The 26,347-nt window shown below is 45.1% G+C and overlaps 1 protein-coding gene across 1 annotated transcript in view; it reads left to right on the forward strand.

The window, feature by feature from the left end:
- The window catches only part of LZTS3 (leucine zipper tumor suppressor family member 3), a 179,640-nt gene that overhangs the window by 124,374 nt on the left and 28,919 nt on the right, over positions 1–26,347 (forward strand). Inside the window, exon 2 of the mRNA XM_030190999.1 lies at positions 8,819–9,306. Within this exon, the coding sequence (XP_030046859.1) occupies positions 8,857–9,306 (450 nt within the window). The 5' untranslated portion in view covers positions 8,819–8,856. The remainder of the gene's footprint in view (positions 1–8,818; positions 9,307–26,347) is intronic.

Consider the following 26,347-nt stretch of genomic DNA (forward strand, 5'->3'; position numbering starts at 1 on the left):
AGACTGGATGGACCGTTCTGGTCTTTATCTGCCGTCACTTAGTATATTAGTATTAAACCTCTCTGCTCCTGGGCTGATGCGCAGCCCTCATCTCTGATACAGGCATGAGCATCAGATGTCACCTGACCTACTGGCATGTGCATGTGGTGACTGCTCAGCATACAGTGCCAGCGAATCAGAGACGAGTCTTACATGTACGCACCAGTGTGTTCCAAGTTCCAGCTTCCGTTCCTTCCTTGCCTGCAGTGCTGCAGCTCGAACCCAGAGAGAGACACAGAGCCAACCAGAATTTTTTTAATGTACCATTAAAGTTTTGCAGGAATGGGTGAGGACGTGTTAAATTCTTGCAGAGATGGGTGGGGATGGGTTATATTTTTGTGGGAATGGGTGAAGATGGTTTAAATTTTTGCAGGGATGGGTGGGTACAGGTAAGATTCCAGCAGGGAGGGGTAAGATTCCTGCAGGGACGGGCGGGGCAGGTTAGATTTCTGTCCCCATTTAACTCTTTAGTTTTGACCCAACAGTATCTCCTAATATTTTCTGGATTAGATCATTGAATTGACATTTGCAACAGTGGTAACACTAATTGGTGAAGCTAACCGTCTTCAGGCCATTATTCAAAGCAAGTTATACATTCATCATTTGTCATCACTGCTTCATGGAAGTAAAGAGTACCATTCTATGGGCTCTGTTTACTAAGGTGCGTTAGTGTTTTTAGTGCGCCTATACTTAGCGATCATGCTAACCATGTAGACGCCTACAGGGATATTGTAGGCACGTACATGGTTAACGCGCGTTAAAAATGTTAACGCGCCTATAATGCTGCTTAGTAAACAGGGCCCTATATTCCTACCTGTGTTGTGCAGATATATTACTCAGAGTTACTCATCACATTTTCAGTCAGTTTTGAACTTGAAATTCTTGCTTTAAATGCACTGGCAATATATTAGGCATCAGTTAAAAATTATTTTCTTGAAATATAAAACCAACACAGAACTTCTTGTTTGAGACAGATCTTGAATATATATTTCCGTAACATGAGATGTTTCATTTATAGACTCTCAGATATTTTGAAAAGAAACTGAGATTAATTGTCATGCACACGTATTTCATTTTTAATAATAGTGTGGTGGTTAAATTAGTTCACTTCAGCATTTTTAATAGTAGGTATTTGTTAATTTATTGTATGCAGACCAGCTGTTACTAAAGTAGCAGTTTCTCCTGCTTCTCTTATCTCTTTCAGTTCCTCTCTTAGGTTTGTTCATAGATCAAGACTGGAAATTGGTATTCATGTTTTAATTGTTCTGTTTTATTTTTAGCCTAGTTTGACAAAGAAAAACGTGCCTAGGTTGTTTCTGTTTCTCCATTCTCTGTCTTTTTGTCCATATGCAAGTTTCTGCATTTGTGGCTGAGCGAGTAGGCAGGACCTTGGAGTCATAGGAACTCTGGGGATCCCAGGTCCTGTCACCCTAAGAGGAAACAGGGCCAGCTCTACTGTTGTGTGACTGTGGTTTCTGCAAATGGTTCTACTTTTCTATCCTACTTTTCAGCCCTTACTGTCTTATACTAAAGAGGCCCCAAACTGTGTCGCTGCATATGGCCTGCATCTCTGTCCATCCTCCATAAACTGACTTCTGAGATGAAGACTGGTAGCAGTGGCGGCCTCCAACAAATCTCCTTCCTTACACTCCCCTGCCCCACGGACATAAGTTTACTAAAGTAAGGATCGACCCAAGGCCCAGTGACATAGGATTATAAAAGCAAGAGTGACTGTCCGTGCACTTTTCTCTCCAAGGGCTCACCCTTCCTGACTTCTTTAAGGAAGTTGGGTTTTGGAAGAGGAATGTGTGCTGAGGGCCCAAAATGCTGCTGTTTTGACCACCAAAAGGCCTTAAACTGCCCCAGCTTTAGTAAGCTTTTGTTCTTAAGAGGGGTATTGGGGGCTGTCAGGAAAAAGGGGAATAAGCCATTGTTCCACACAGGCTATTTATGTGCATATGTGTGTCCCTAAGATCGCACATAGGCATTCCTCGGGGCATGGACTGAACAGAGTGGAGTCAGATTTGTGGTGTACATATATATATTTTATAAAATACATGGGTATTCTTGTTGAGTACACGCACAATTTATCCAAGCTTCTGAACATACGTAAATAGGACTGGTTCTGGGAGCCTCTGTTGCCTTTATTAGATCAACTTAAAATTGGCACCTTTTTGCTGCTTGGATATAGATGTCCTCTTATAAAGTTACCCAAGTTACCCTCTACTTGTGGATGTTACAGTTTTAAATAGTTACACTTTACATATTTCTGTACCCCTGATTCCTACTTACCATAATTTGAAATTTTCAGTAAATATGAGGCGTTTGTTCCTTTAATAAAGTTAGTGTGGATCATGCAGGTTACTTCAATTCCTCTTGATGAAAAATCAGACGCAGATCCAAGGTCAGATTTGGCAAGGTTTATTTTTCTCTGTTAGAGTATATCGAGCTAAATTAGAGTTATTGTAAAGACCTCAGTGGTATAGAGTAAATAAGACTGATGGAAGTGTATTTAGCTATGTGAGCCCTACTTTGTGGAATAATATTCTGCTTCAGCTAGTTAGTTATGTATTTTTAAAGAGAAAACTTAAGACCTGGGGGTTTTTTAAGCAGTGTTTTTATATAGATTCATTCTTAGCTTATTTTAGATTGGAATGAAATAAAAGTAATTTTTATTGTAATCTGCCTTGAGACTTATCCAGGTGAGGCAAGTAATCCAATAATAATAAAGGGGTCCTTTAACTAAGCTGCGGTAAAGAAAAATGGCCCATGGTACTGTGAGCACATGGATTTCCTACGCGCCAGACCACTTTTTACCGTGGCCATAAAAACCTTTCTTTTCAATGGAGGCAGTTGCTTAGTAAACAGAGCCCATAGTTTTATCCTGTATCTCACAAGTTAAAGTAGTTGTTCATTTTGTGGGTTTTTTGAGGACATATGATTATAACATGTGGCACTATTGAACAGTTGTAATATTTGGTACAGATACTTGAGAATGTCTAATTTTTCATGAAGATCTCTTCTACCAAAAGCTTTTTTTTAACATTTAAAATATGTTTTTGAGCAGTTTCAAAGTTGATTTTCTACCTCATAAATTTCTTTCCTTTCCTTTTTTTTTCTGAAATATAGATTTCTTTTTCATTTGATTTAGATTATGTTCACCAGCTTTGCCCCTCAAACATACTCATCAGTTACTTGTCCTGAGATGTTTTGCAAACCACATGGGCAAGTAATAAAACTCAGGCTACAGAATGCTATTTTTAAAGTATAAATTGTGCTTTTTTAAACATCTTCCATATATTGCATGAGAGAGCTTTCTTGTTCCTGCCCTTTTTAGTGGCAGAAAGTCCTCTAATAAAGATGTCAGTATTTTACACCTGATCAGTCCCAGACAGGCAGGTTACAAGCGGTGATGACCCATGGGAAATGTGGAGGGATGTGGGACCATGTGCAGAGAGTTGTTGCACAACCTCATTTCCATAAGTCAGTAGGGGCTGAATAGCAGGACAGGAAAGCGGGGCCATGTATGAAAAACACCGTTGTTCCACAAGGAGCGTGGTGGCAGCAGGAACTCGAGTGTTTAAGAAAGAAATAGCCCTTCCAGTTTCTTTTGACCCTCTCCTTACATCCATCTCCTTTTCAGTCTGCCCCATCATCTTTTGTTCTTTCTGCTGTTCTTTCTATATCTCGCCTTTTCCCCATCATCTGTTAAGTTTTCTCTCTTTCCTTCTGCTCCCCATTTCAGATTTTTCTCATCTTCCCAGTGGCGTACTAAGGGGAGGGCGGTGGGGGCGGTCTGCCCCGGGTGCACGCCGCTGGGGGGGGGGGGGGGTGCCGCGCGTCTGTCGGCAACGCTCGTTCTCTGCTCCCTCTGGCCCTGGAACGGGTTATTTCCTGTAACGGGGCAGAGGGAGCAGGGAATGAGCGTTGCTGACAGACGCGCACCCCCCCCCCCCCCAGCAGGTAAAGATGCACCGGGGGGGTGTCATTTCGCTGGGGGGAGCTGCCCCTTTCACGTCCCCTGCCCCACCCCTTCCACGCCCTCACCCCGCCCCTGGCGCATATTCCCCTCCTCCCCCAATCACCTTGCCTCCCCCCTGTCATCTCCACTCCCCTCCCCTTACTCTACTATCCCTGGTGGTCTAGAGGTACCTCTTCATCTTCGGGGCAGGAAAGAGCCCCCTCTTTCCTGCACGGAGCGCTGCTGACAGCTGCCCTGCATCCTGTGGTGAGTCCAGCTCTCAGCGTTTCAAAATGGCCGCCGAGAGTTGAAGTCTCGCGAGGCTGCTTCAACTCTCGGCGGCCATTTTGAAACGCAGAGAGCCGGACTCACAGTATGCAGGGCAGCTAGCAGCAGCACTCGGGGCAGGAAAGAGGGGGCTCTTTCCTGCCCCGAAGACGAAGAGGTACCTCTAGACCACCAGGATAGCAGAGTAAGGGGAGGGGAGTCCCGCGCCCGCCCCTGGCAGCCAGCCCTTTTGTGTCCGTTGTTTCGCCGGGGGGGGGGGGGGGTCGCACTGCACCCGGGGGGCACTGCACCTGGGGGGGGTGCATCAGCGATCCGCCCCGGGTGTCAGCCCCCCTAGGAACGCCACTGCATCTTCCATACCCTCTTCCATGCTCAAGGTTCTCTTCTTCCTGTTGCCTGAGAGTTGCTAAATCTAAAGTAGAAAATAACTGATCAGACTTCCCTGCGTGTCTCCAGCTCTTCAGATCCCTTCCTGTATCACTACCAACATTCTACAAGCTCCTGCCCTCAGCTCCAAACCTGAATGGCTGGAACAGACAGTTTGATAGGAAAGTTTAGCCTAGGCCAAGGAAGTTGGCTTGGCTCAAAAAGTCAAACATTACTCCAACTACAAAAAATTAAAATAAATGATTTTCTAACGTTTGCACATATTTGGTTTGATTTATTGCATTTCTCCTCTTCTTCCTTCTTTTATTAGTCTCTTTCATCTCTGATTAACTGTTTCATCTTTTCCAAGCTTTTTTTCATCTTCTTATATTCCTCTAGTTTTCTTCAGACAATTTATTTCATCTTCTGTCCTCTTCTGTTTTGTGCCTTCCCCTGTATGTGCCACTGTCTCTCATAAAACCTTTCCCCATCTCCAGCCTAGCTTTCTGTCCCCAAACCCAGGGGCCCTTTTACTAAGGCGGGCCCAAACGTGGCCTGCGCTGGTCTAGGCATGTGTTTTGAACGCATACTGATCCATTTCCTGAGCGTGCCTGGATAAAAGGATTTTTTTAATGTGCCAGGAAGTGGACGTGGGGCAAAATGAAGGCCAGCGTTCATCCATTTTCGGGCAGAGACCTTAATGCCACCCATTGACTTAGCGGTAAGGCCTCATGCGCTAACCAGGCAGTAAGCATGCAGTGTGCGCCAGCTGCCAATTACCGCCGGGTAAGGGCCCCGCAGTAGAAAATATTTCTACCGTGTATTTTTGGGCGTGTGCTGGGCGGTAGTGCCGATTTGACGAGTGTTGGATGTTCGTGGACGCCTACGTGCCTTTGCAAAAGGGCCCCTTAGTTTGTTCTCTCATCTTTCACCCTCCCCATCATTAGGAGGACTAGGCATCGGCCTAGTGCAGCAAACGGGACATGGCAATGCTTGATTGTAGGCTTTTGCTTACAGAGCCTGCACATTGCTCAATCTTCTCTAAGCTTCAGATTGGGTCAGGTTAGGGCAGGGTTGGCAGCAGCCTGGAAGCAGGGAGGAAATGGGGGGAAGATGCTGGATAGGAGCTGAGGGTGGAGAAGGAAGTAAGATGATGATCACTTAGAGGGAGGGGGTAGAGGATAAGGAAGGATTCTGGCCATCTTCTGGTAACCTGGGGGAGATGGAGAAAAGTAGATGCTGGATTTACTGGTGGGGAGAGCCTTGAACAACCCCTAGAGGGGGCGCACAACCTAAGGTTGATGTATTGTTCCAGATACCCTTGTACTAGCTCTGCACTCTGGTCTTCCTCTTTCTGCCTGTCCTCTTACTCATCCTTTCTTCCTCTTTCTTCTCCCCGAGCCTGGTTATTCTTTACTACTCATTCCATTCTCTCCCTCCAGTCTGGTTCCTCCCTCATATACTCTGCTTACAACCTACAAATGGTTTCTTCTCCATTCACTTTCACCCCATATCTCTTGTCCTCTCTTCCTCATCCTTCCCCTACCTGCCACACTTACCTTTCTCCTCCTCCTCCTCCTTTTCATATTTTGCTGCTCACCCTTTCTAACCTATTCTTTCCTCTCTTCTTCCCCTCCATTGCTTCTTTCACCACCCTTTAAGGGCCTGGTACTGCATGGTTTAAGCAGGAAAGCCCTATAATAGTCTGTACAGCTCTTGTGCTGGAGAAACTTCAGTGGAGAAATGGAAGGTGGAAAAAGACAGAGAAAAGAGCAGTGGTATCAGTAGGGAGGGAAGTGGAGAGGAGCGCATAGTAGTATGAGGAAGAAGGCAAAGAAGAGCATGGGAGCAAAAAAAGAAAAAGTGACAAGGTAGAGAGGCTAGCTACCTCAAGATGGTAGGGGACAGAGAGAAGATCAATAGGTTGGAGGAAGGAGGCAGAGAGAATCTCAATGTCATAGGGATAGAACACAGAAGCACAGTACAGTTGGTATAGCTTGGAACACAATTCTTACTTTTCCCAGTGTGCTTCCTGTTTAGAAAGAAAGTGTGTGGTGGGAGGAGAAGGAAGAACGATAGGGATCAGCAGCACAGACTCCCTGTACTCTTTTACTCCTAGACTTCTGCAGGAATGAGGTCCCCATTGCAAGTCTTGCTGCACCTGACCTCATATGCAGCTGTGCCTCACAGTCTGGGAAATATTGCTGTAGGCACTGCAGTCCATTGAAATTCTATGTATTTTTATCCCGCTTCCATCAATAAAGCGGGTTACAATAAGATTTAAAAAAAAACACAAAAAGCAGAAGTCAAAAGTATCCCTACTCTTTGTCTATATATTTTCCAAAAAGATACATTTTTAGAGAAAGGCCTATAAAACTATGTGGGAATATGTATGCAGGGGATGAATAATGCAGGTATCTCTCTATAAAAATTGCATAGCATTGTATGTGAACACTTGCAGATTGCCCTTGGGAATGTACAACTGTTTTGCAAATTTGATGCTATTTATGATATTATTGCTAATAAGGACTAAGGGACTTCAGTGTATAAATGATTATTGTGTGTGAAACTTGCCAGCAGAGCCACTCATGGAATTTAGATGACAGCTAGCATAGATTAAATGAAAATCTTTAAAGCAATTTAAATTCCATGTCAGCACACAAAGGGTCTTGTGTACCAATGATTTCTTTCCATTTTGAACCTTTTATACTTAGCACACTTTTTTGGTTGGTACAGAATAAAATAAACTCTTTAGTATATGATCCCCTTTAGATAGGGCCCAAAGCCTTAGAGCACCGCCCAGTGCTTGGGACATATCTCTCTATATAAAAGGCAACCCCAACATTCTGAAGCCTCCACGGAAGTTGAGGCGCCCGAGATATCCGGTGTGCCTTGGAGTGTCTGCACCGCCCTCGCGTCAAAACTTCATGACGTCGAGGGCGGAGCTATAACACTCGAGGGCCGAAACGCAAGGCGAACGCAAACCCCGAACAAGGCAAGTAGCTCGGAGGGACGGAGGGAGGGGGCCCCTTGCTAGCGCCCGTTTCATTGCGCTCAGAAACGGGCATTTTTTCCTAGTTTAAGATGAAATTCATATATACTGAAAAGAAAAAAAAGAGGTACTCTGGAGTTAATATAAGTTTAGGTGCATACAGGTGCTACTCTGAAATAGTAGTTTCTCTTTGTAGAGATCTTGTGACATAACACACATGGATTTTGTGGTCTTCCCATCAAGACATGAAATATTATTGAATTGCAGTATCAGTGAGTGGGATTGCTTTGAAATGTGAGTCCATCATGTTTCAGATAAAAGCCACCGTAGAAATGACAGTCACTGTTTGGATATTTTAATTAAGCATCCCTTCTGAAAAAATACAGAAATCACTATGTAGCTAAAATTTGAAAAATGTCTATGTCCTTTTTTAGAAGTGGGGGAGAGGGGAAGAGGTTGAGCCATGTTTCTCTACACTTCTGTGCCAAAAGGAAATACATTTTTTAAAGGTTTGATGTTGAAGACAGGCACATTTTTCTTTTTTTACAGTGAATGTTTAGTTATTATATCTCACCACAAACAGCATCCCCACTCCTAATAAGAAATATGTGTTTACTAGAGATGTGCACAGGACAAAAGTATTCATTTGTGGCTCATTTTGCCTTTTTTCCCAATTTTAAGACTTTTTTTTCTCTTTGCTTCACACATTTGAAGAGCACTTTTCAAAACTCAGTCCAAAATTTTTTTGTCAGTTTTGAGCTATGTGATTAATTTTGTTCCTTTATTGTAGCTTACTCCTGTGCCAAAACAGTGAGTTTTGGCACAGGAATAACCTACAGTAAATGACTCTTGCCTTGATGAACGAAATTAATCACATAGCTCAAAACTGACAAAAGTGGACTGAGTGAGTTTTGGAAAAGTGCTGTTCAGCATTTGTTTTAATTAAATTGTTTAATGCACGATAGTTAAACATGCATTAGGATAATGCATGTTAGATTGATTTAGCATGCACTAAATTTAAAGCACACTAATGAACCGAATGTACATCCCTAGTTTTACCATAAAGCAACTTGAAACAGCAGTTTAGCTTGTCAAAGGTAAAATGGCAAATGCAAAGACAGGTGAAAAGGCAGTTTATTGTAGTAATATAATATTTTTCTTCTCTCTTTCAGTTCCACTGCTCCTGCCTCAGCTTCTTTTCTGAGTTGCCATGGCAAAGTTAGATACACGGTCTGTTCTCAGTGATCCAAGTTACCAGAGCCAGGAGTCATTCCACTCTTTTGCTAGCACATCATCTGACTCTACTTCCCAGAACACTATGGGAAGTGTTGGGAGTGGAGTAGCCAACGATCAAGAGTTTGCAATGAAAAGTGTAGGAACCAGGACTCAGAACAGCATTAGGCAACCTGATGGATCTAGAAATGGATATTCCAACCGAGAGATGTCTAATTGCTACTCGGGGGAAGAGAAAACCTATAAATCAGAAAAGATATCCAATTCCTTGTACATCAATGGAGACATGCGCAAAAGTGAGAAGACAAAGGCAGACCTGTGCGGGAACATAACAGCAAACAATGAGAAAAATATGCCTCCCCCTCCCCAATATAGAGAACCCAGTAACCCACCAAAGATATTACCAGTTTCTGGAAAGTTAGAGCAGGTAAATAACTTTGAAGTGTTTATATGAATCTTGCACTAAAGAGTTATGATGCATTTTGTTTGACTGCCATCTGCATGTGCAATAAGAGGGTCAGTATGATAAAGGGTAAAAAAAATTGATAAATACTGATTGATCACTTAATAGGAGTCTGTGAAAGTGGGTCTTATTTCAAATACTTGCAGTTGCATTATTTCTATGGTCTTATTGTAAGATGCTGTAGTATTATAGTCAGCCACTAGTAACAAAGCTATGTATGCTATTCTAGGCTTGTCCTTAAAATTATATGCATAGACATTTACCCAGGAGGAATGTAGGCATGATTTCTGCCACTTATACTAATGTTTTATATAGACTCGCTCCTGCCTGTGTTGGTTCCAATCGCAAAATGGCTGCCGGAACCTCCTGCAGCAGTCTTGGCAGCCATTTGGATTGGAGCAGTGCACGGGCAGGAACAAGTATGGTCTGTTACTGACCCCGAAGAGGCCACTAGACTACCAGGGCTTCACTAAGATAGACCTGGGAAGGGCCTGGGGGGCGCGGGAGAGTGATCATGGGGAGGGGGGTCACTGCCAAGATGGAGTTTTTATGGTCAGGGTGGGATGAGGAGCAGTTTGTTTTACAGTTTCTATTGAAACTGAATGGCCAATTTCTGTCACAGATTTGGTTTCAGCAGAAACTGAAGATCCCAAGTTCAGTCAGTCTCTAATTGAAATTCATAGGAGTTCTGCTAAACACAAGTCGGGTAAAACCCTTTTTACCACAGCAATGGATCACCCATCTAGTGTCTGTAGTAGTAAAGAAAAAAAAACCCCAACTTAGCAGCCATCAACATGGAACATAGTGAGGATGCTGGGCCACATGACCTTGGCAGTACGTGTAATGTCCCTGACGTGTCTCAGGTTGATACAAGCTCAATGGGCCTTGCATATGCAATGGATATAGGCCACTCATAGCTTGAGAGATATCATGTCTGTCACAAATCCCTTTGGAACTCTCTGTTAGGGTGGACCGTTCAATCCAATAAGGCAAAAGGCATCCCCTTTCAAATTGTACAAATTCAAACAGTTCTGAGGACAGATGTGTCCAAACTGGGGTGAGGAGCCCATGTAGATGAGCTTAACACTAGGGGATTGTGATCCTTCCAGGAGAAACTTAATCAGATAAATTTCCTGGAATTGAAAGCAGTCTGGAGCACACTAAAGGTTTCACACTAGGGGATTGTGGTCCTCCCAGGAGAAACTTAATCACATATATTTCCTGGAATTGAAAGCAGTCTGGAATACACTAAAGGCTTTCAAAGATTGGTTGACTAACAAAATCTTATACTGATAGAAAAAGACAATTAAGTAGCTGTGTATTACATTAACAAATAGAAAAGGCCATGGTCGTATCTCCTGTGTTTTGGGAAAACTGTCAAGATATAAATAGGTAATTTTCATGGAATGACCCTCAAAGCTACTTACATAGTAGGGAAGAATAACCTGGCAGACAAGCTGAATTGTATACTACAACCAGAAGAGTTTGAGGGTAGATCTTTTTACTACTCTTGAGAAAAAGACGACACATCACTTCCTGTTCCAGAATAGGGGCATGGCAAATAGTCTCGGACATCTTCCTCCTGGATTGGCGGGAGTATCTTCTGAGCATGTACCTTCCAATACCCCCAGTGGTGTGCTGGTAAATGTTTAACAAAAGGCTCTCTCCCCGGTCCACCTCTGCGCCCCCCCCCCTCATCCACCTCTGCGCCCCTCATCCACCTCTGCGCCCCCTCAAAATTGCAGAGCTAGCTATAGCCGGGGAGAGATCCTGGGGGGGGGGGGGGGGGGGCAATCCATTACTCTGTCCAGGAAAAAAAAATTAAATGATCCCAGGTTCCAATCTAATTCATGTTTAATGTGGGATAAAATGCCATAAATAAGTAAATAAATAAATATAAACTTTTAATGTTGAGCACCTGATTCTCAAAGTGGACATATTCCAAACACTTTAATGAAAATAAAATGATCTTTTCTACCTTTGTTGTCTGGTGACTTTGTTTTTCTGATCATGCTGGCCCAGTATCTGATTCTGCTGCTATCTGTCCTCTTAACTCCGTTTCCAGGGCTTCCTTTAAATTTATTTCTTTACTTTCCTCCTTTCTTCTTCATTTCTTGCCCTACATCCGTAAGTAAAACTTGGGTCCTCCGCAGACTTGACTGTCCAGTGGATCCAGCTTCTGCCTATTTTCTCCATCCATGTGCAGTTTTTCTCCTCTCTTCCTTTCCCCTCATCTCATCTCCTTCCTCTCGGTTCCCTTCCCTCCATCCATGTCCAGCATTTCTTCTCTCCCTTCCCTCTCCTCCATCCATGTCCATCATTTTTCATCTCCCCCTTCCATCCATGTCCAGCATTTCTCCTCTCTCCCCTCCATTCATATTCATCTCACTTCTTCTCTCTTCCCTCCCCTCCATCCATGTCCAGTATTTCTTCTCTCTCCCTTCCCCTCCATCCATGTGCATCTCCTTCCTCTGTCTTCCCTCCCCTCCATCCATGTCCAGAATTTCTTCTCTTTCCCCTCCATCCATGTGCACCTCCTTTCTGGCTTCCCTTCCCTTCCTTCCATCCATGTCCAACAACCCTCCTCTCTCCCCTGCCCTCCCCTCCATCCACCCATGTCCAGCAACTCTCCTCTCCCCTGCCCTCCCCTCCATCCACCCATGTCCAGCAACTCTCCTCTCCCCTGCCCTCCCCTCCATCTACCCATGTCCAGCAACTCTCCTCTCCCCTGCCCTCCATCCATCCATATCCAGCAATTCTCTTCTCTCCCCTGCCCCCCTCCATCCATCCATACTCAACAATTCTCTTCTCTCCCCTGCCCCCTTCCTTCCATCCATCCATACCCAGCAATTTTCTTCTCTCCCCTGCCCCCTCCATCAATCCATACCCAGCGATTCTCCTCTCTCCCCTGCCCTCCCCTCCTGCTCCCATCCATGTCCAGCAATTCTCCTTTGCCCCTATCCTCCCCTCCCATTCATATCCACCTGCCCGCCCTCTTCTCCCCCCAACATCCCCCTTTTTCTTCCTGCCACAGTGCCACCCTGCGTGGTTTAAATCTCTTTTATTACCTAATGGAAAAAGGAAATGATGTCAGAAGGCGGGACTCTGAGGGAACGAACTCACGAAGGGAAGGCTAGAGACGGGCAGGCTTTCAATGACACGGCCGCTTCGATGGAGGTAATAAAAAAGATTTAAACCCCCCCAGGGCGGCGCGGGGCAGGTGCAGGCAAACAAGGGCTGTGGGAGGTGAGGTAAGCATGGCCTGTGGTGCCCTCCTGCCATGCTTACCTCGTTTACCGGAGCTGGCTCGCCGTGCAGAACAACCGGCTCACAAGATCTTAAAAAATTTAACAACCGGCTCTTGCGAGCCGGCTCCAGCACACCACTGAATACCCCTAATAGCAAAAACACTTCTGAAACTCAGATGGGACCAGGGATCCATGATTCTCATAGCTCCATATAGGCTGAGACAAATGTGGCTCATTCTGGAGCTTTCCAAAAGAAAATCCGTAAAACTGAGAAATTTCCCAACACTGATCACGCAGACTTAGGGAACTGTGTTGCATCCCAATTGGGTGCCTCACCCTCACAGCTTAGATGTTGAGAGGGTAACTATAACTTCTATGAATTTGAATGGCAGTATTCTGCAGGTCTTGCTGACTTTTAGGAGATATTCCACTAAAAGATCTTACATTTTTAAGTAGAGAAGGTTTGCTATCTAGTGTGACAGAAAAGCCGTAGATCCCTTTCCTGTCCCACACAAAAACTACTTGAATACCTTCTACATCTGTATGAGTAAGATTTGAAAACCAACTCCGTTGGAGTATACCTTAGCGCAGTTGGTATTTAACACCAACATATAGAAGGAAACCCATTTAAATACAGCTTTAGTTGTTTGATTCATTCAGGACTTGCTTCTATTGATGTGTCTCATAAAACTACACACAGTGTCTTGGAACCTCAACATGGTATTAACCTAGTCGATAAAAACTCCCTTCATGCCACTTGATACCAGTGAACTAAAGTACCTGATCCAGAAGATCCTATTTTTGGTGTTGGTAACTTCTAATAACTGATCCACCTTACATTACATTTCTCAATAACAGGATACTTCTGCACACATCCTGAGTTCCTTCCTAAGATGATGTATTTTCACCTAAATGAGTTTATGATCCTGCCAATGCTTTATCCCAGGCTTCAGTCCTTCAAAAGTGAAAGTGCACCGCACGCAGTAGATTGCAAGAGAGCCTAGGCCTTCTATTTGTAGCAGACTAAAGCCCTTAGATAGACCACCCAACGTTTTGTTTCTTTTTGACCCTAACAGGAAGGGGGCTGTTGTCAAGAACTATCTGATTGGCTAGCAGACTGCCTTTTCTTCGCTATGCTCAGGCAGGTGTGACCTGTAAAAGATGTGTCAGAACCATGGTGACATCATTAACCCATTTGAGATCAACATCCATAGAGGAAATTTGCAAGGCTGCAACATGGCCAACAGTTTATACATTCAGAGCCCACTACTGTTTGGAAAAGGACTCCTGATGCAACAGTATGTTTAGCCAGTCAGTCTTTTAAAATTACATAGAATCAAACTCAATCCTCCTTAGGCCCATTTTTTTTGTTCCAAGCTGCCTTTCAAAAAAAAAAAAAATGTTGGTGTCTAACTGTTGCAGCGCCTTGTTATTGATTCCCCCTTTTTTTGTTGAAGAATACCTGCTACTAGTAAGTATCTTTGCTATATACCAACAACATAGGATAACCTTTATTGGACAATCCACATAAACACACACATACACACAAAAACTTACTAATACAATTCATGGTTGACTGATTTTAAAATAATGTATTTTCTTATGTCATTGAGTCTGTATAGATGAAGAGAAATGTTCAAGGCCTTAAAAGTCCACAACCCTAGGTGACACTAGACCCAACTTTTCCCTGATTGAAAGGAGGATGATGCAGATAATCTAAATTCAGTTTGATCCTTGATTTTGGTGAAAGAAATACAGTATATTATTGACCCTGAGTACAAAATTGCAAGCATGATATAAACATCGGAGGGTAAGAATCATAAAAATAATAGTGAAGTATAAGTCATTGAAACAGAGGGCTCTAATCTGGAGTAAAACTATTTTCACTGTTTTGTTATGTACATGCAAACTAGTTATTGCCACCTCAAAACTATTTTGGCTTTGAGTTAGCTTTATTTGTATTACTATACTGAATGCTATCCCAGAGCAGTTCATTGTTTTTGAACTAGTTATTGCCACCAGAAGACCCATTTTAGAAAGGGGAACTGAGACATCCAGATTGAGAGATTCTCAATTTACTACTACTACTATTTAGCATTTCTATAGCGCTACAAGGCGTACGCAGCGCTGCACAAACATAGAAGAAAGACAGTCCCTGCTCAAAGAGCTTACAATCTAATAGACAAAAAATAAATAAAGTAAGCAAATCAAATCAATTGATGTGAACGGGAAGGAAGAGAGGAGGGTAGGTGGAGGCGAGTGGTTACAAGTGGTTACGAGTCAAAAGCAATGTTAAAGAGGTGGGCTTTCAGTCTAGATTTAAAGGTGGCCAAGGATGGGGCAAGACGTAGGGGCTCAGGAAGTTTATTCCAGGCGTAGGGTGCAGCGAGACAGAAGGCGCGAAGTCTGGAGTTGGCAGTAGTGGAGAAGGGAACAGATAAGAAGGATTTATCCATGGAGCGGAGTCCACGGGAAGGGGTGTAGGGAAGGACGAGTGTGGAGAGATACCGGGGAGCAGCAGAGTGAGTACATTTATAGGTTAGTAGAAGAGGTTTGAACAGGATGCGAAAACGGATAGGGAGCCAGTGAAGGGTCTTGAGGAGAGGGGTAGTATGAGTAAAGCGACCCTGGCGGAAGAGGAGACGGGCAGCAGAGTTTTGAACCGACTGGAGAGGGGAGAGGTGACTAAGTGGGAGGCCAGCAAGAAGCATTTTAAAAAATGCGCTGCCAGACACGGAGCATTTTGGAAAATACTTACCCAGAAGAATGCCAGCAACTACACAGGCATTTGCAGGCATGTCCAGCAGGAGCAGCCATTGGGACCCCCCCCCCCCCCCCCCCCCCCCCGCAAAAAGAAATGTTTCAGGTTCTTCAGTGAGCATTGCTGCATCCAGGAACATCATGGGTTCATTATTTCTAAAAGGGATTTCTGGTGGGATAGGTAACCCCCACACCCCTACAGCATGCAGTCGGTCTGATCTCCCTACCCCACCATCCCTCTGACATGAGTAGTAACACCCTCTACCTCCCTTACTTTGATGGCTTAACCCCTAGTGCTAGGGAATCAGAGGCACCATTTTGAATATGGGTGTCAATGCAGTAGGAGTGTCTGGGGATCTCTCCTGCCCCAAATAAACACCAGGAAGATCCCTGGTAAGAGGGTGGAGGTGGGGGTAACAGGTGTTGCTGTTCAGGTTGGGGATGTTACTTGAGATGTCAAGAGAGTGGGGGATACTACTATTACTTATGTGTTTTGCACCTGTTTTTTTATTTAGGACACAGATATAAACTGGGAGCAGTCAGATGCATGTGCCGGGGGGGGGGGGGGGGGGGGGGGGAGAGATGCAGAAACCAGCTGAAATATATTTTTAATCAGATGCCTATTCCCATTTAAGTACATGTCTATTTTTATGCCATGCCTAAGCCACAACTCTGCCTTGGTCCCTTTAAATCACTGTTTGCACATGTATGCAGTCCATAGGCGCCGACTCCATGGGTGCTGTGGGTGCTCAAGCACCCCCAATAAATCACCCACCGGAAGTTTGTTCACCCACCGGAAGTTCATTCCCTCCCTCTCTTCCTCCTCCCTTCGACTTCCAGGCCCCCTCCCTCCGAATTTTAAAAGTCATCTATTTTACCTCGTCGGGGTTAGGGCAGCAGCAGAAGTAAAAAGCATGCAGCCTGGGCTTGGTGCTTAGTTGTTTCCCCTTCTCTCTCTCTCAGCTCTGGTCCTGCCCTTGCAGAAACAGGAAATGAGGGCGGGACCAGAGCTGAGAGAGAGAGAAGGAAAAACAACTAAGCACCGAGCCCAGCCTGCATGCTTTGCTTTTTACTGCTGCTGCTGCTGCCCTAACCCTGACGAGGTAAGATAGATGACTTTTAATATTCGGAGGGAGGGGGCCTGGAACTCGAAGGGAGGGGGGACCCTGAAACTGGGAGGGAGGGAGGGAAAGGGGAGAGAGAGAGAGGGGAGGGAGGGAGGCCTGGAACTCAAAGGGAGGGAGGGGGGCATGGAACTTGGAGGGATTGGAACTGGGAGGAAGGGGGGGCCTGGAACTCGGAGGGGGTGAGGAGAGAGGGTGAAGGGGAGGGGGACAGGGGGGAGGAGGAATGCATCACCTGTAAAAAAAAAAAAAATCAGCACCCCCAATCATTTTGAAAAGTTGGCTCCTATGTATGAAGTCTAGGCTTCTGTTACCTGAAGGGCACTAAGGTTAATTGCAAAACATCTGTGATACTTGTTGGGGGTATTCCCAGCATTTATTTTGGGAATGCTTCTGTGCAGTTAACACAGAGAAAAGTTTGAACCTTACATCAACGGCATGACAGACAAGGAATGTGCCTCTGGAGGTGTAGCTAACTGCATTGTGTTATCTAGGGGATGGGACTTGATATACTGCCTTTCTGTGGTTACAATCAAAGCAGTTTACATGTTATACACAGGTACTTATTTTGTACCTGAGGCAATGGAGGGTTAACTGACTTGCCCAGAGTCACAAGGAGCTAGTTAGCATTTAACACGTTTTGTGTTGACTTCAAAATATAATTGCCATCCACTCCCTGCATCCTACCTCCCAAAGGCAATTTTCATGGCACTATTTAACATTGCAATTAGCGTATACTAACAGTTAACATGGCATGACATCAAATTGTTTGCATGTGTTAATTCTCACATTAAATAGCTAACACGGTTTAAATCTACAGTGGGTTTAAATAATTGCTAGAAAATGTTTAACTGTAAAAGTCCTCACAGCAAGCAAAATTTAGTTGCACAATAAATTCCATTTATATATTCCATATTTTGGGAATTGCACAGAGGCCCACCCACTCAGACGTGTACCTGAAGTTAGCTGAACTTCTTGGATGCAGAACAGAAATGTTTGACTAAATATTAGACATCTAACTTCAGGCAACCTTCTAAGGGGCTGATGTTCATAGCATTTGCGGAGCTTTAATCCGGTTTTACTGTGGGTTTTACTGGCCAACAATACTCAAATGGTTTCAGCCTGGGTATTAACTCTTTCTGAAATCATTACCGCAGACCACATTTAAAAGTGTGGTGAAACATTTATTAATTACCTGCAGCCATGCTCAAAAAAAAGTGTCTCATCTGTGTTTAACACAGGAAATGTTTTGACAGGTCCAGGGTAGCATAGAAGAGTTGGTTGAAAGGAGCAGGTGTCCAACCCAACAACCCTGCCCAGACTGCTTCCTGTGCATCAGCCCCAACCCTATTCAAACTCTCCCCCATCTCGACTTGCCCCGGTCCAGCACCCCCTCTCCCCTGGTATTTAAAACAAACAAAGAAAAGTTTCCCGTGTGGTCTAATGCCCCTTCCGGCTCCCATCCTTCCCTCCCACACACCCAATAACACCAAACCCAAGGCCCCCTGACCCTGTACCAATGCCTTGTTCGAGCTACTGGGTCTGGTGACCTTGGGCTTATTGTCACAGGCTGGCTTGGTGGGGGGTGGGCCCACTAGACTACCAGGAACTGTTTTGTGGGACAGGGGTGGGAGGGAGAGGACCACCAGGGAATTTGTGTGAGAAGAGGGGGGTGAGGGTCCACTAGACCACCAGGACATTTTTTTATTCAGCTCAGAAGGGAAGGGGGAGTTAGTCACATGGGAGTATACTGTGTGCTGCTAAATACCAAAAATATGTTTGGGGGTGGCAGGAAGAGGTGATGGGTTGGGATAAGGGGCGGATGCATGCCACAGCATGTGGTTGTTGTTTTTTTTTTTATGTCAACATTCCTGTTAGTGCCTGAGCCAATCACCACTCAGGCACTGACAGGAAAGTTGACATTTAGTGCTGAGCCACAGATTACTGCCATGATTTTAATGTGGCAGTAATTTGCATGCTCATTAGTTTGAGTATGCGGTAGCAATTTTTTTACGCTAATTTCATGGTAGAGTAAGACTCTACCATGAACCTTTGAACATCAGCCCCTAAGTGGGTCATCTAAAGGTGTGGTTTCATACTAGATGCCTCGGTGTAGCTTGCCTGCTTACTTTGAAGGCGGAAAGGATAAGGAATTCATATTGGCAGGGAAACCAATTTAACATTAGCACCCACCCAAAACTACGCCTATGACTAGATACCCCGATATAATTCAGGGTAGTGCAGTTTAAGTTCTAAAGAAGTTAAGCATATATATTGCACGGCATTAGCTGTTTGAAAAGCAGATATCAAGGGCAGTGATTACACCAGCTTCATTTAATAATGCATTTTTCAATTCAACAAAAGATTTTTTTAACATTTTATTTTTATTCTACCACAATACAATGAAACAAAAAGTACAATATATCAACATAAACTAATACTTTTTCCGAATACATAGACACAAATTACATAATCAGTGTCTTATGGTAACCAGCAATCCTTTCATTCTCGTTACCTATTTGAAACACCCTAAAATAAGACTTTACACTTATAGTACCAGGATCACCCATGTTATTTCTTCACGATGATCCTAACTATGCTAAGAAACATTGTTCCATTATAACCCCACAGAACCCATTCTATCCTAACTTGCCCAACTCCCACCCTTCTCAATGTTGTTTCTTACAAATTTAACAGCTTCGAGGCCTATGTGGAAGGCTTTCCCATATTGGTGCCCAAGTCTGTTGAAACAACTTTGAAACTCTAGGCGAGTGTTTCCGTGTATTCAGTCTTTCTAGTTTTAACAGATGATACAGTTCATTTATACATGCTGTTACTGTGAGTGCAGCTTGATGTCTCCAACAAGTTAAAATACATTTCTGAGTCAGAACAAAAGCTTTTTGCATTAAGGAATTTGTACCTTTACTTGTACCCAAAGTCATAAAATTAGCAAACAACTATATATTCACACATATTAGAATCCTCCAGCCCAGAATATAAGTATATAAGTAACTCATTATTCTCCACCAAAAGTCTTTAATCTTCTCACAGAACCAAAACGTATGTAGTAAGATTGCCGAAAATGTTCAAAAATCCAGTAGCGAACATGCCCATTTTCAAACCAGAAAAATGTCCAACTTTTTGTTTTGAAAAAGGCCATTTGCGAGATGTTTTTTTGCTCAGTGCATCTAGCTTTTAGGACCATTAAAAAAAAAAGTCCAAGGGGGAAAATGCACAAAAACAAGCCATTGTGATGTATGGGTGGACCAATATTTTTAGTAGACTGGCCACACAGACATATCAGCAGAGCAGTTGGGCATCCTAGGGAGCATTGCAGTGGACTTCACATAAAAGGTCTCAGGTTCACATCTCACCATTACCCCCTTATATTGTATGGTGAGCCCTCCAAAATCCTCTAAAAACCTAACTGTACTGAACTATACACCACTATAATAGCCCTTATGTTTGCAGGTGTCACTTATATGTCGGTACAGTAGGTTTTTGGTGAGTTTTGGAGGGTTCACACATTCTACCACAAGTGTACCAGTTAGAATAGGATATGGGCCTGAGTCCCCTTCTCTACAGTGCACTGCACCAACCACTAGGCTACTCCAAGAATGGCCAACATATCTAAAGTTGTCATAGAAGCTGTTATGTACTGTTTCTTTCATATCTATTGAGGGTGAGAGGAGATCAGTGACACCTGGAGGAGTAAGGAGGGAGTTCATGCCTTAATCCTTTCAGTGGTCATATAGGGCACCTTTTTGTGACTTAGTTGTGATTGAAGCAGGTTTAGACCAACCAGCTTATTTTCGAAAGTGATAGCTGGCCTTCTTCCGACGCAAATCGGGAGATGGCCGGCCATCTTCTAAAAGCAGCCAAATCGGTATAATCGAAAGCCGATTTTTGGCCGCGTTTAACTGAACTCCGTCGCGGAGCCGGCCAAAATTGATGAGGCCATGTCGGAGGCGTGGTGAAGGCGGGACTGGGGCGTGGTTATGTGCTGGACAGAAATGGCCGGCTTTCGTCGATAATCGAAAAAAATTAGCCGTGTTTAGCGAACATTTAGGTCACTTTCTTTGGACCTTTTTTTTTCACAACCAAGTCCCAAAAAAAGTGCCCTAAATGACCAGATGACCACCGGAGGGAATCGGGGATCACCTGCCCATACTCCCCCTGTGGTCACCAATCCCCTCCCATACTAAAAATATAAAAACATAAACCTTTTTTGCCAGCCTGTATGCCAGCCTCAAATGTCATACCCACCTCCATGAGAGCAGAATGTGTTGTATGGGCTTTTGGTGGGGGTTTGGGGGGGGGTCAGCTCCCAAAGTAAAGGAGCTATGCACGTGGGAGCTTTCTGAAGGCCACCACAGTGACCCCTAGGGTGGCCGGTTGCTGTCCTGGCATGTCAGGGGGGGCATTGCACTGAAAATACTAGCTCCTCCCACGGCCAAATGCCTTGAATTTGGCCAGCTTTGAAATGGCCGACATAACTTTCCATTATCGCTAAAAAAAGAAACCGGCCATCTCAAACCCCGGCCAAATCCAATGCATTTGGCCGGTTAAAACAGTATTATCGAAAACAATGGCCGGCCATTGTTTTCGATAATACAGTTCCGGCCAGCTTTAGTGCTGCGCCTAAAATAGATGGCCGCCAATCCATTTCAATATATAACAAATCAGTATATGTTCTTTCTTATTCCACTGCTTGCATTGTTTTATTATGTCAGTAATACAGTATTCTTGGTTTACCTCATGTAAGCCATGGGGCTGGGGCTGGGGGTGGGGATGGGGTGGAGATTGCAGGGGGGGGTGGGCCCCTCATCATCCCCCTCAAGGGGAGGCATGTAAGCCACATTGAACCTGCATCCAGTGGGAAAATGTGGGATATAAATGCTACAAATAAATACATTATGTTTTGTACCGCTGCCTTTCCCACTCATGGCAGGTTTGATGCAGCTTACATATTATATACAGGTACTTATTTGTACCTGCAACAATGGAGGATTAAGTAACTTGCCCTATGCCTGCAGTGGGAATTGAACACAGATCCCCAGGACCAAAGTCCAGCACCCTAGCCACTAGGCCACTTCTCAGCAATACATATGCTCTGACTGTCTTTTCCACATTATTCAACACAGTCCTACAATCCTCCATGGAACAACAACATTTCTACATTCTAGCCTGCAAACTATTTTCAAGGTGGCCACAGGTAGGTGCCTACTGAGCCCTTAAGTCATAGTGAGAGAAAGGGTTTATTGTTACAGTTCCTACTCCAAATTACCTACAGGTGGCTACAGCCTGGTGGCTAGAGTGGCCTAGTGGTTAGAGCACTGGTCTTGTAATCTAGAGATTGTGGGTTCAAATCCCATCTGGTCCTAGTGACCTTAGACAAGTCACTTAACCTACCATTACCTCAGATGCAAACTCAAAGCCTTCCTGGCACTGAGAAACATGCAGAGTACCTGACTATAACTCACTGTGAGCTACTACTGAAAAAGCTGTCATCAAAATAAAAAATGCATATTTATGTGGCCTGTTGTATTTTATTGCAATTGTGATAAATTAAACATCCATCTAATGCTTTTACCATTGTTTTCCCTTTTCTCCTCAGCACTATATACCATTGCTCAATGTGAAAAGATGACCCAGCTGTTTGTAGCTCCTTCCTTGCCCTCACCAATGAGGATTGGTTGTGGGTAAGGGTGTCTGGCAATCACAGAGCAAACATCGTCTATGTGCTACCTATGGGTATCTGCTAGTTTCTACTTGGCAGATCACTAGTGCTAGACAACATACCTATTATTTACCCAACTCTGTGCTGTGGGGCTGTATGGTAAGGGGGGGGGGGGGTAGAGTCTGGATGAGCATTTGTGTTCCTCAACAGAAACGCCCACCCAGCCTCCCCCTTACCATACAGCCATGCAGTTTGGTTGGAACAGGTGGCCTTCTGTATGGCCACACATCACACCTATGTACCAACGTTTATCTGTCACAGGTCACCTGTCATGCAATTCATATTGCTGCCTCCTCTCACATCAACCCCAGCATTTGAAAATATGTAGTGCACAAAGAGAGACACACACCCTGTTATATCAAAAGTATCAAATGTGTATTCAAATGTAACAATGCAATCAAACTGTACAATATTTCCCCCCTCCCTCCCCCCCCCAAATGTTCCTCAATGGTGCCCACGTCGTCCACCCGCAATAGCCGTGCACAGCAGGCTAATGAGCAGCACCAGGAGCACTCTCACTGCGCTAAGGCGCTGCTCATTAGCCTGCTGCATTGTCCCCATCTCCTGCCTCATTGCTGACACCTTCTGCAGCAACTGGGTTTGGCCATCAACCAGTTGCTGCAGGAGGTGCAGTACTGGGGCAAGGGATGGGGGTGGGGCTAGGGATGGGGGTAGGAATGGGGGTGGGGCTGGGGTGGAGACTGCAGGGGGGGTGGGCCCCTCATCATCCCCCTCAAGGGAGGCATGTCTGCCCAGGCATCCTCCTCCTGGCCCTCCTCCTCCTGGGCCTCCTCCTCTGTCTCCTGGCCCTCCTCCTCCTGGACCTCCTCCTCCGTCTCCTGGCCCAACTCCTCCGTCTCCAGGGACACCTCCTCCTGGGCCTCCTCCTCCGTCTCCTGGCCCTCCACCTGCTCATGGCCCTCCTCTTGCTGCCGCCCTGTGTATGTAACAGGATTGTGTTTGAGATCAGCACATCCAACATACCTTACGTAGCTGGCCTGAGGAGCTGGCTGGCCTGAGGCAAGGGATGGGGTGTGAGATGCATGAGATGAGATGACAGGGAACCCTGGATGCTGGTCTGACTCAGACTACACAGGCAGACCACACTCATTGCTGAGCAGCATGTTTGCATAATGATTTGTGATTCTGCTTGGCTGACCATTTTGGGGTTTCCTTTATTTTTGTTTTTGGGGGGGGGGGGGGGGGGGGGGGGGGAAGCGCATCACTTTAATATGAGGCAATGACATCCAGTAAGAGTAGGACCAGAGGCAGCACTACCATGAACGAGTATCCACCCCAGAAAGGGGGATACAGAAGTGAGGCATGTCATCCCAGAACAGATGTTATATTTACGTGGGAGCTAGTGTTCATCCACTTAGGTGGATCACTTCATCCCAGAACAGATGACATGCCTGAGTTGGAAGTTGCAGCCACACTCACGGGAGGGTAGCGGCAACCTCAGGTCTTGATCTGGGACAGAGGCGTTTTGACTTACTAGTTGCCCATTAGCCATTTGGAACGTGATATTGTACAGGACATGTGCATTATGAAGTCATTTAGAAATGAGTACAGGTGCCCTGTTTATAATACTTACGCTGATCTCTGGTCCACCGTCTCATGGCCCGGATCATGTCGGGCCTTTGCAGCCGGATGCGGCGGTACCTATGGCGGAGGGACTCCAAGTCCCTCCTGATGCCAAATTACTACTACTACTACTACTATTTAGCATTTCTATAGCGCTACAAGGCGTACGCAGCGCTGCACAAACATAGAAGAAAGACAGTCTCTGCTCAAAGAGCTTACAATCTAATAGACAAAAAAAAAAAAAGTAAGCAAATCAAATCAATTAATGTGAACGGGAAGGGAGAGAGGAAGGTAGGTGGAGGCGAGTGGTTACAAGTGGTTACGAGTCAAAAGCAATGTTAAAGAGGTGGGCTTTCAGTCTAGATTTAAAGGTGGCCAAGGATGGAGCAAGACGTAGGGGCTCAGGAAGTTTATTCCAGGCATAGGGTGCAGCGAGACAGAAGGCGCGAAGTCTGGAGTTGGAGCGGAGTGCACGGGAAGGGGAGTAGGGAAGGACGAGTGTGGAGAGTTACTGGGGAGCAGCAGAGTAAGTACATTTATAGGTTAGTAGAAGAAGTTTGAACAGGATGCGAAAACGGATAGGGAGCCAGTGAAGGGTCTTGAGGAGAGGGGTAGTATGAGTAAAGCGACCCTGGTGGAAGACGAGATGGGCAGCAGAAATTTGAACTGACTGGAGAGGGGAGAGGTGACTAAGTGGGAGGCCAGCAAGAAGCAGATTGCAGTAGTCTAAACGAGAGGTGACAAGGGTGTGGATGAGGGTTTTGGTAGAGTGCTCGGAAAGAAAGGGGCGGATTTTACGGATGTTGTAAACAAAGAAACGACAGGTCTTGGCAATCTGCTGGATATGAGCAGAGAAGGAGAGAGAAGAGTCAAAGATGACCTCAAGGTTTCGAGCTGAGGAGACAGGGAGAATGAGAGAGCCATCAACAGAAATAGAAAACGGGGGGATCGGGGAGGTGGGTTTGGGGGGGAAAATGAGAAGCTCGGTTTTGGTCATATTTAATTTCAGGTGGCGTTGAGACATCCAGACAGCAATGTCAGACAAGCACGCTGAAACTTTGGTTTGGATGCAAGGTGAGATATCAGGGGTAGAAAGGTAGATTTGGGAGTCATCAGCATAGAGATGGTAGGAAAAGCCATGGGATGAGATTAATGAACCAAGGGAAGACGTGTAGATAGAAAAGAGGAGGGGACCAAGAACAGAACCCTGAGGTATGCCGACAGGCAGAGGGATAGAAGTAGAAGAGGATCCACCAGAGTGAACACTAAAGGTGCGGAGGAAGAGGTAGGAAGAGAACCAGGAAAGGACAGAGCCCTGGAATCCAAGTGAGGACAGGGTATCGAGAAGTATGCTGTGATCGACAGTGTCAAAAGCAGCAGAAAGATCAAGAAGAATGAGGATGGAATATTGACCTCTGGATTTAGCCAGTAATAGGTCATTGGAGACTTTAGTAAGCGCAGTTTCGGTTGAGTGGAGAGGGCGAAAACCAGATTGTAGTGGGTCAAGAATAGCATGTGAGGAGAGAAACTCAAGGCAGCGGCGGTGAACAGCACGCTCAAGTAATTTGGAGAGAAAAGGAAGGAGGGAGATGGGTCGGTAATTAGAGGGACAAGTAGGGTCGAGTGAAGGCTTCTTAAGGAGAGGTGTGACCACAGCATGTTTAAAGGCAGCAGGGACAGTCGCAGTGGAAAGTGAGAGGTTGAGAATGTGACAGATAAAAGGCATAAGAGCAGGAGAGATGGCATTAAGAAGGTGGGTGGGAATGGGATCAGAGGAACAGGTGGTACATTTTGAGGAAGAAAGGAGAAGTGTAGTTTCCTCAATAGTAACTTCAGGAAAGGAGGAAAGGGAATGAGGGGAAGGAGAGAGAGGGGAACGGACTAGTGGAATGAGATATAAGTTTGTAAACCAGGCGTTAGGGGATGGGCCTTCTTGCCTTCAGCACACAAATAATCATTTGTACATCAAATAGAAGACATTCTGAACACTTCTTGGGGGGGGGGGGGACATAACATTGGGACAGATGATGTCATACAGGTGGACATGAGGACAGAGAAATTTTTGTGTGTAGTATTGTAGGGATGTGGGAATGTTGTTTATTTCTACTACCTGGATTCTATTAATGAATGGGCATGTATACATATCAGTGATGACCCTTGAATGCAGACTAGAGTTTGTGGTTACACTGCTGTGGGAGCTCTTAGATGTATAGCTGCAGGAGGGAGGGGGGACACCTACCTCTCTATCTGGTCTCTGATGTAACCCCAGGCTTGTATGCACCGAATCCTGGAGGACAGATGGTGGTGCCTGGGGAAAAGAACACGCCTGTCCCTTAGGCAAAGGGTCACAAATAGCAGGTTTTTTTGCCACAGAGAAGTTGGACTCCCTTCTCATCGCCATATTTTTAGAAAACGTGCCTCGCCTTATATGGCCGGCCATGCCGTGATGGCCAGCCTTAGGCTCCATATATGGTTCGCCATTCCATATATGGATAGGTTAGTACGTGCACGTCCACATGGCCGGCTATGACGCATGGCTGGCTGTGACG

The sequence above is a fragment of the Microcaecilia unicolor genome, chromosome 2, assembly GCF_901765095.1.
Source record: "Microcaecilia unicolor chromosome 2, aMicUni1.1, whole genome shotgun sequence".
Classification (NCBI taxonomy): Eukaryota; Metazoa; Chordata; class Amphibia; order Gymnophiona; family Siphonopidae; genus Microcaecilia; species Microcaecilia unicolor.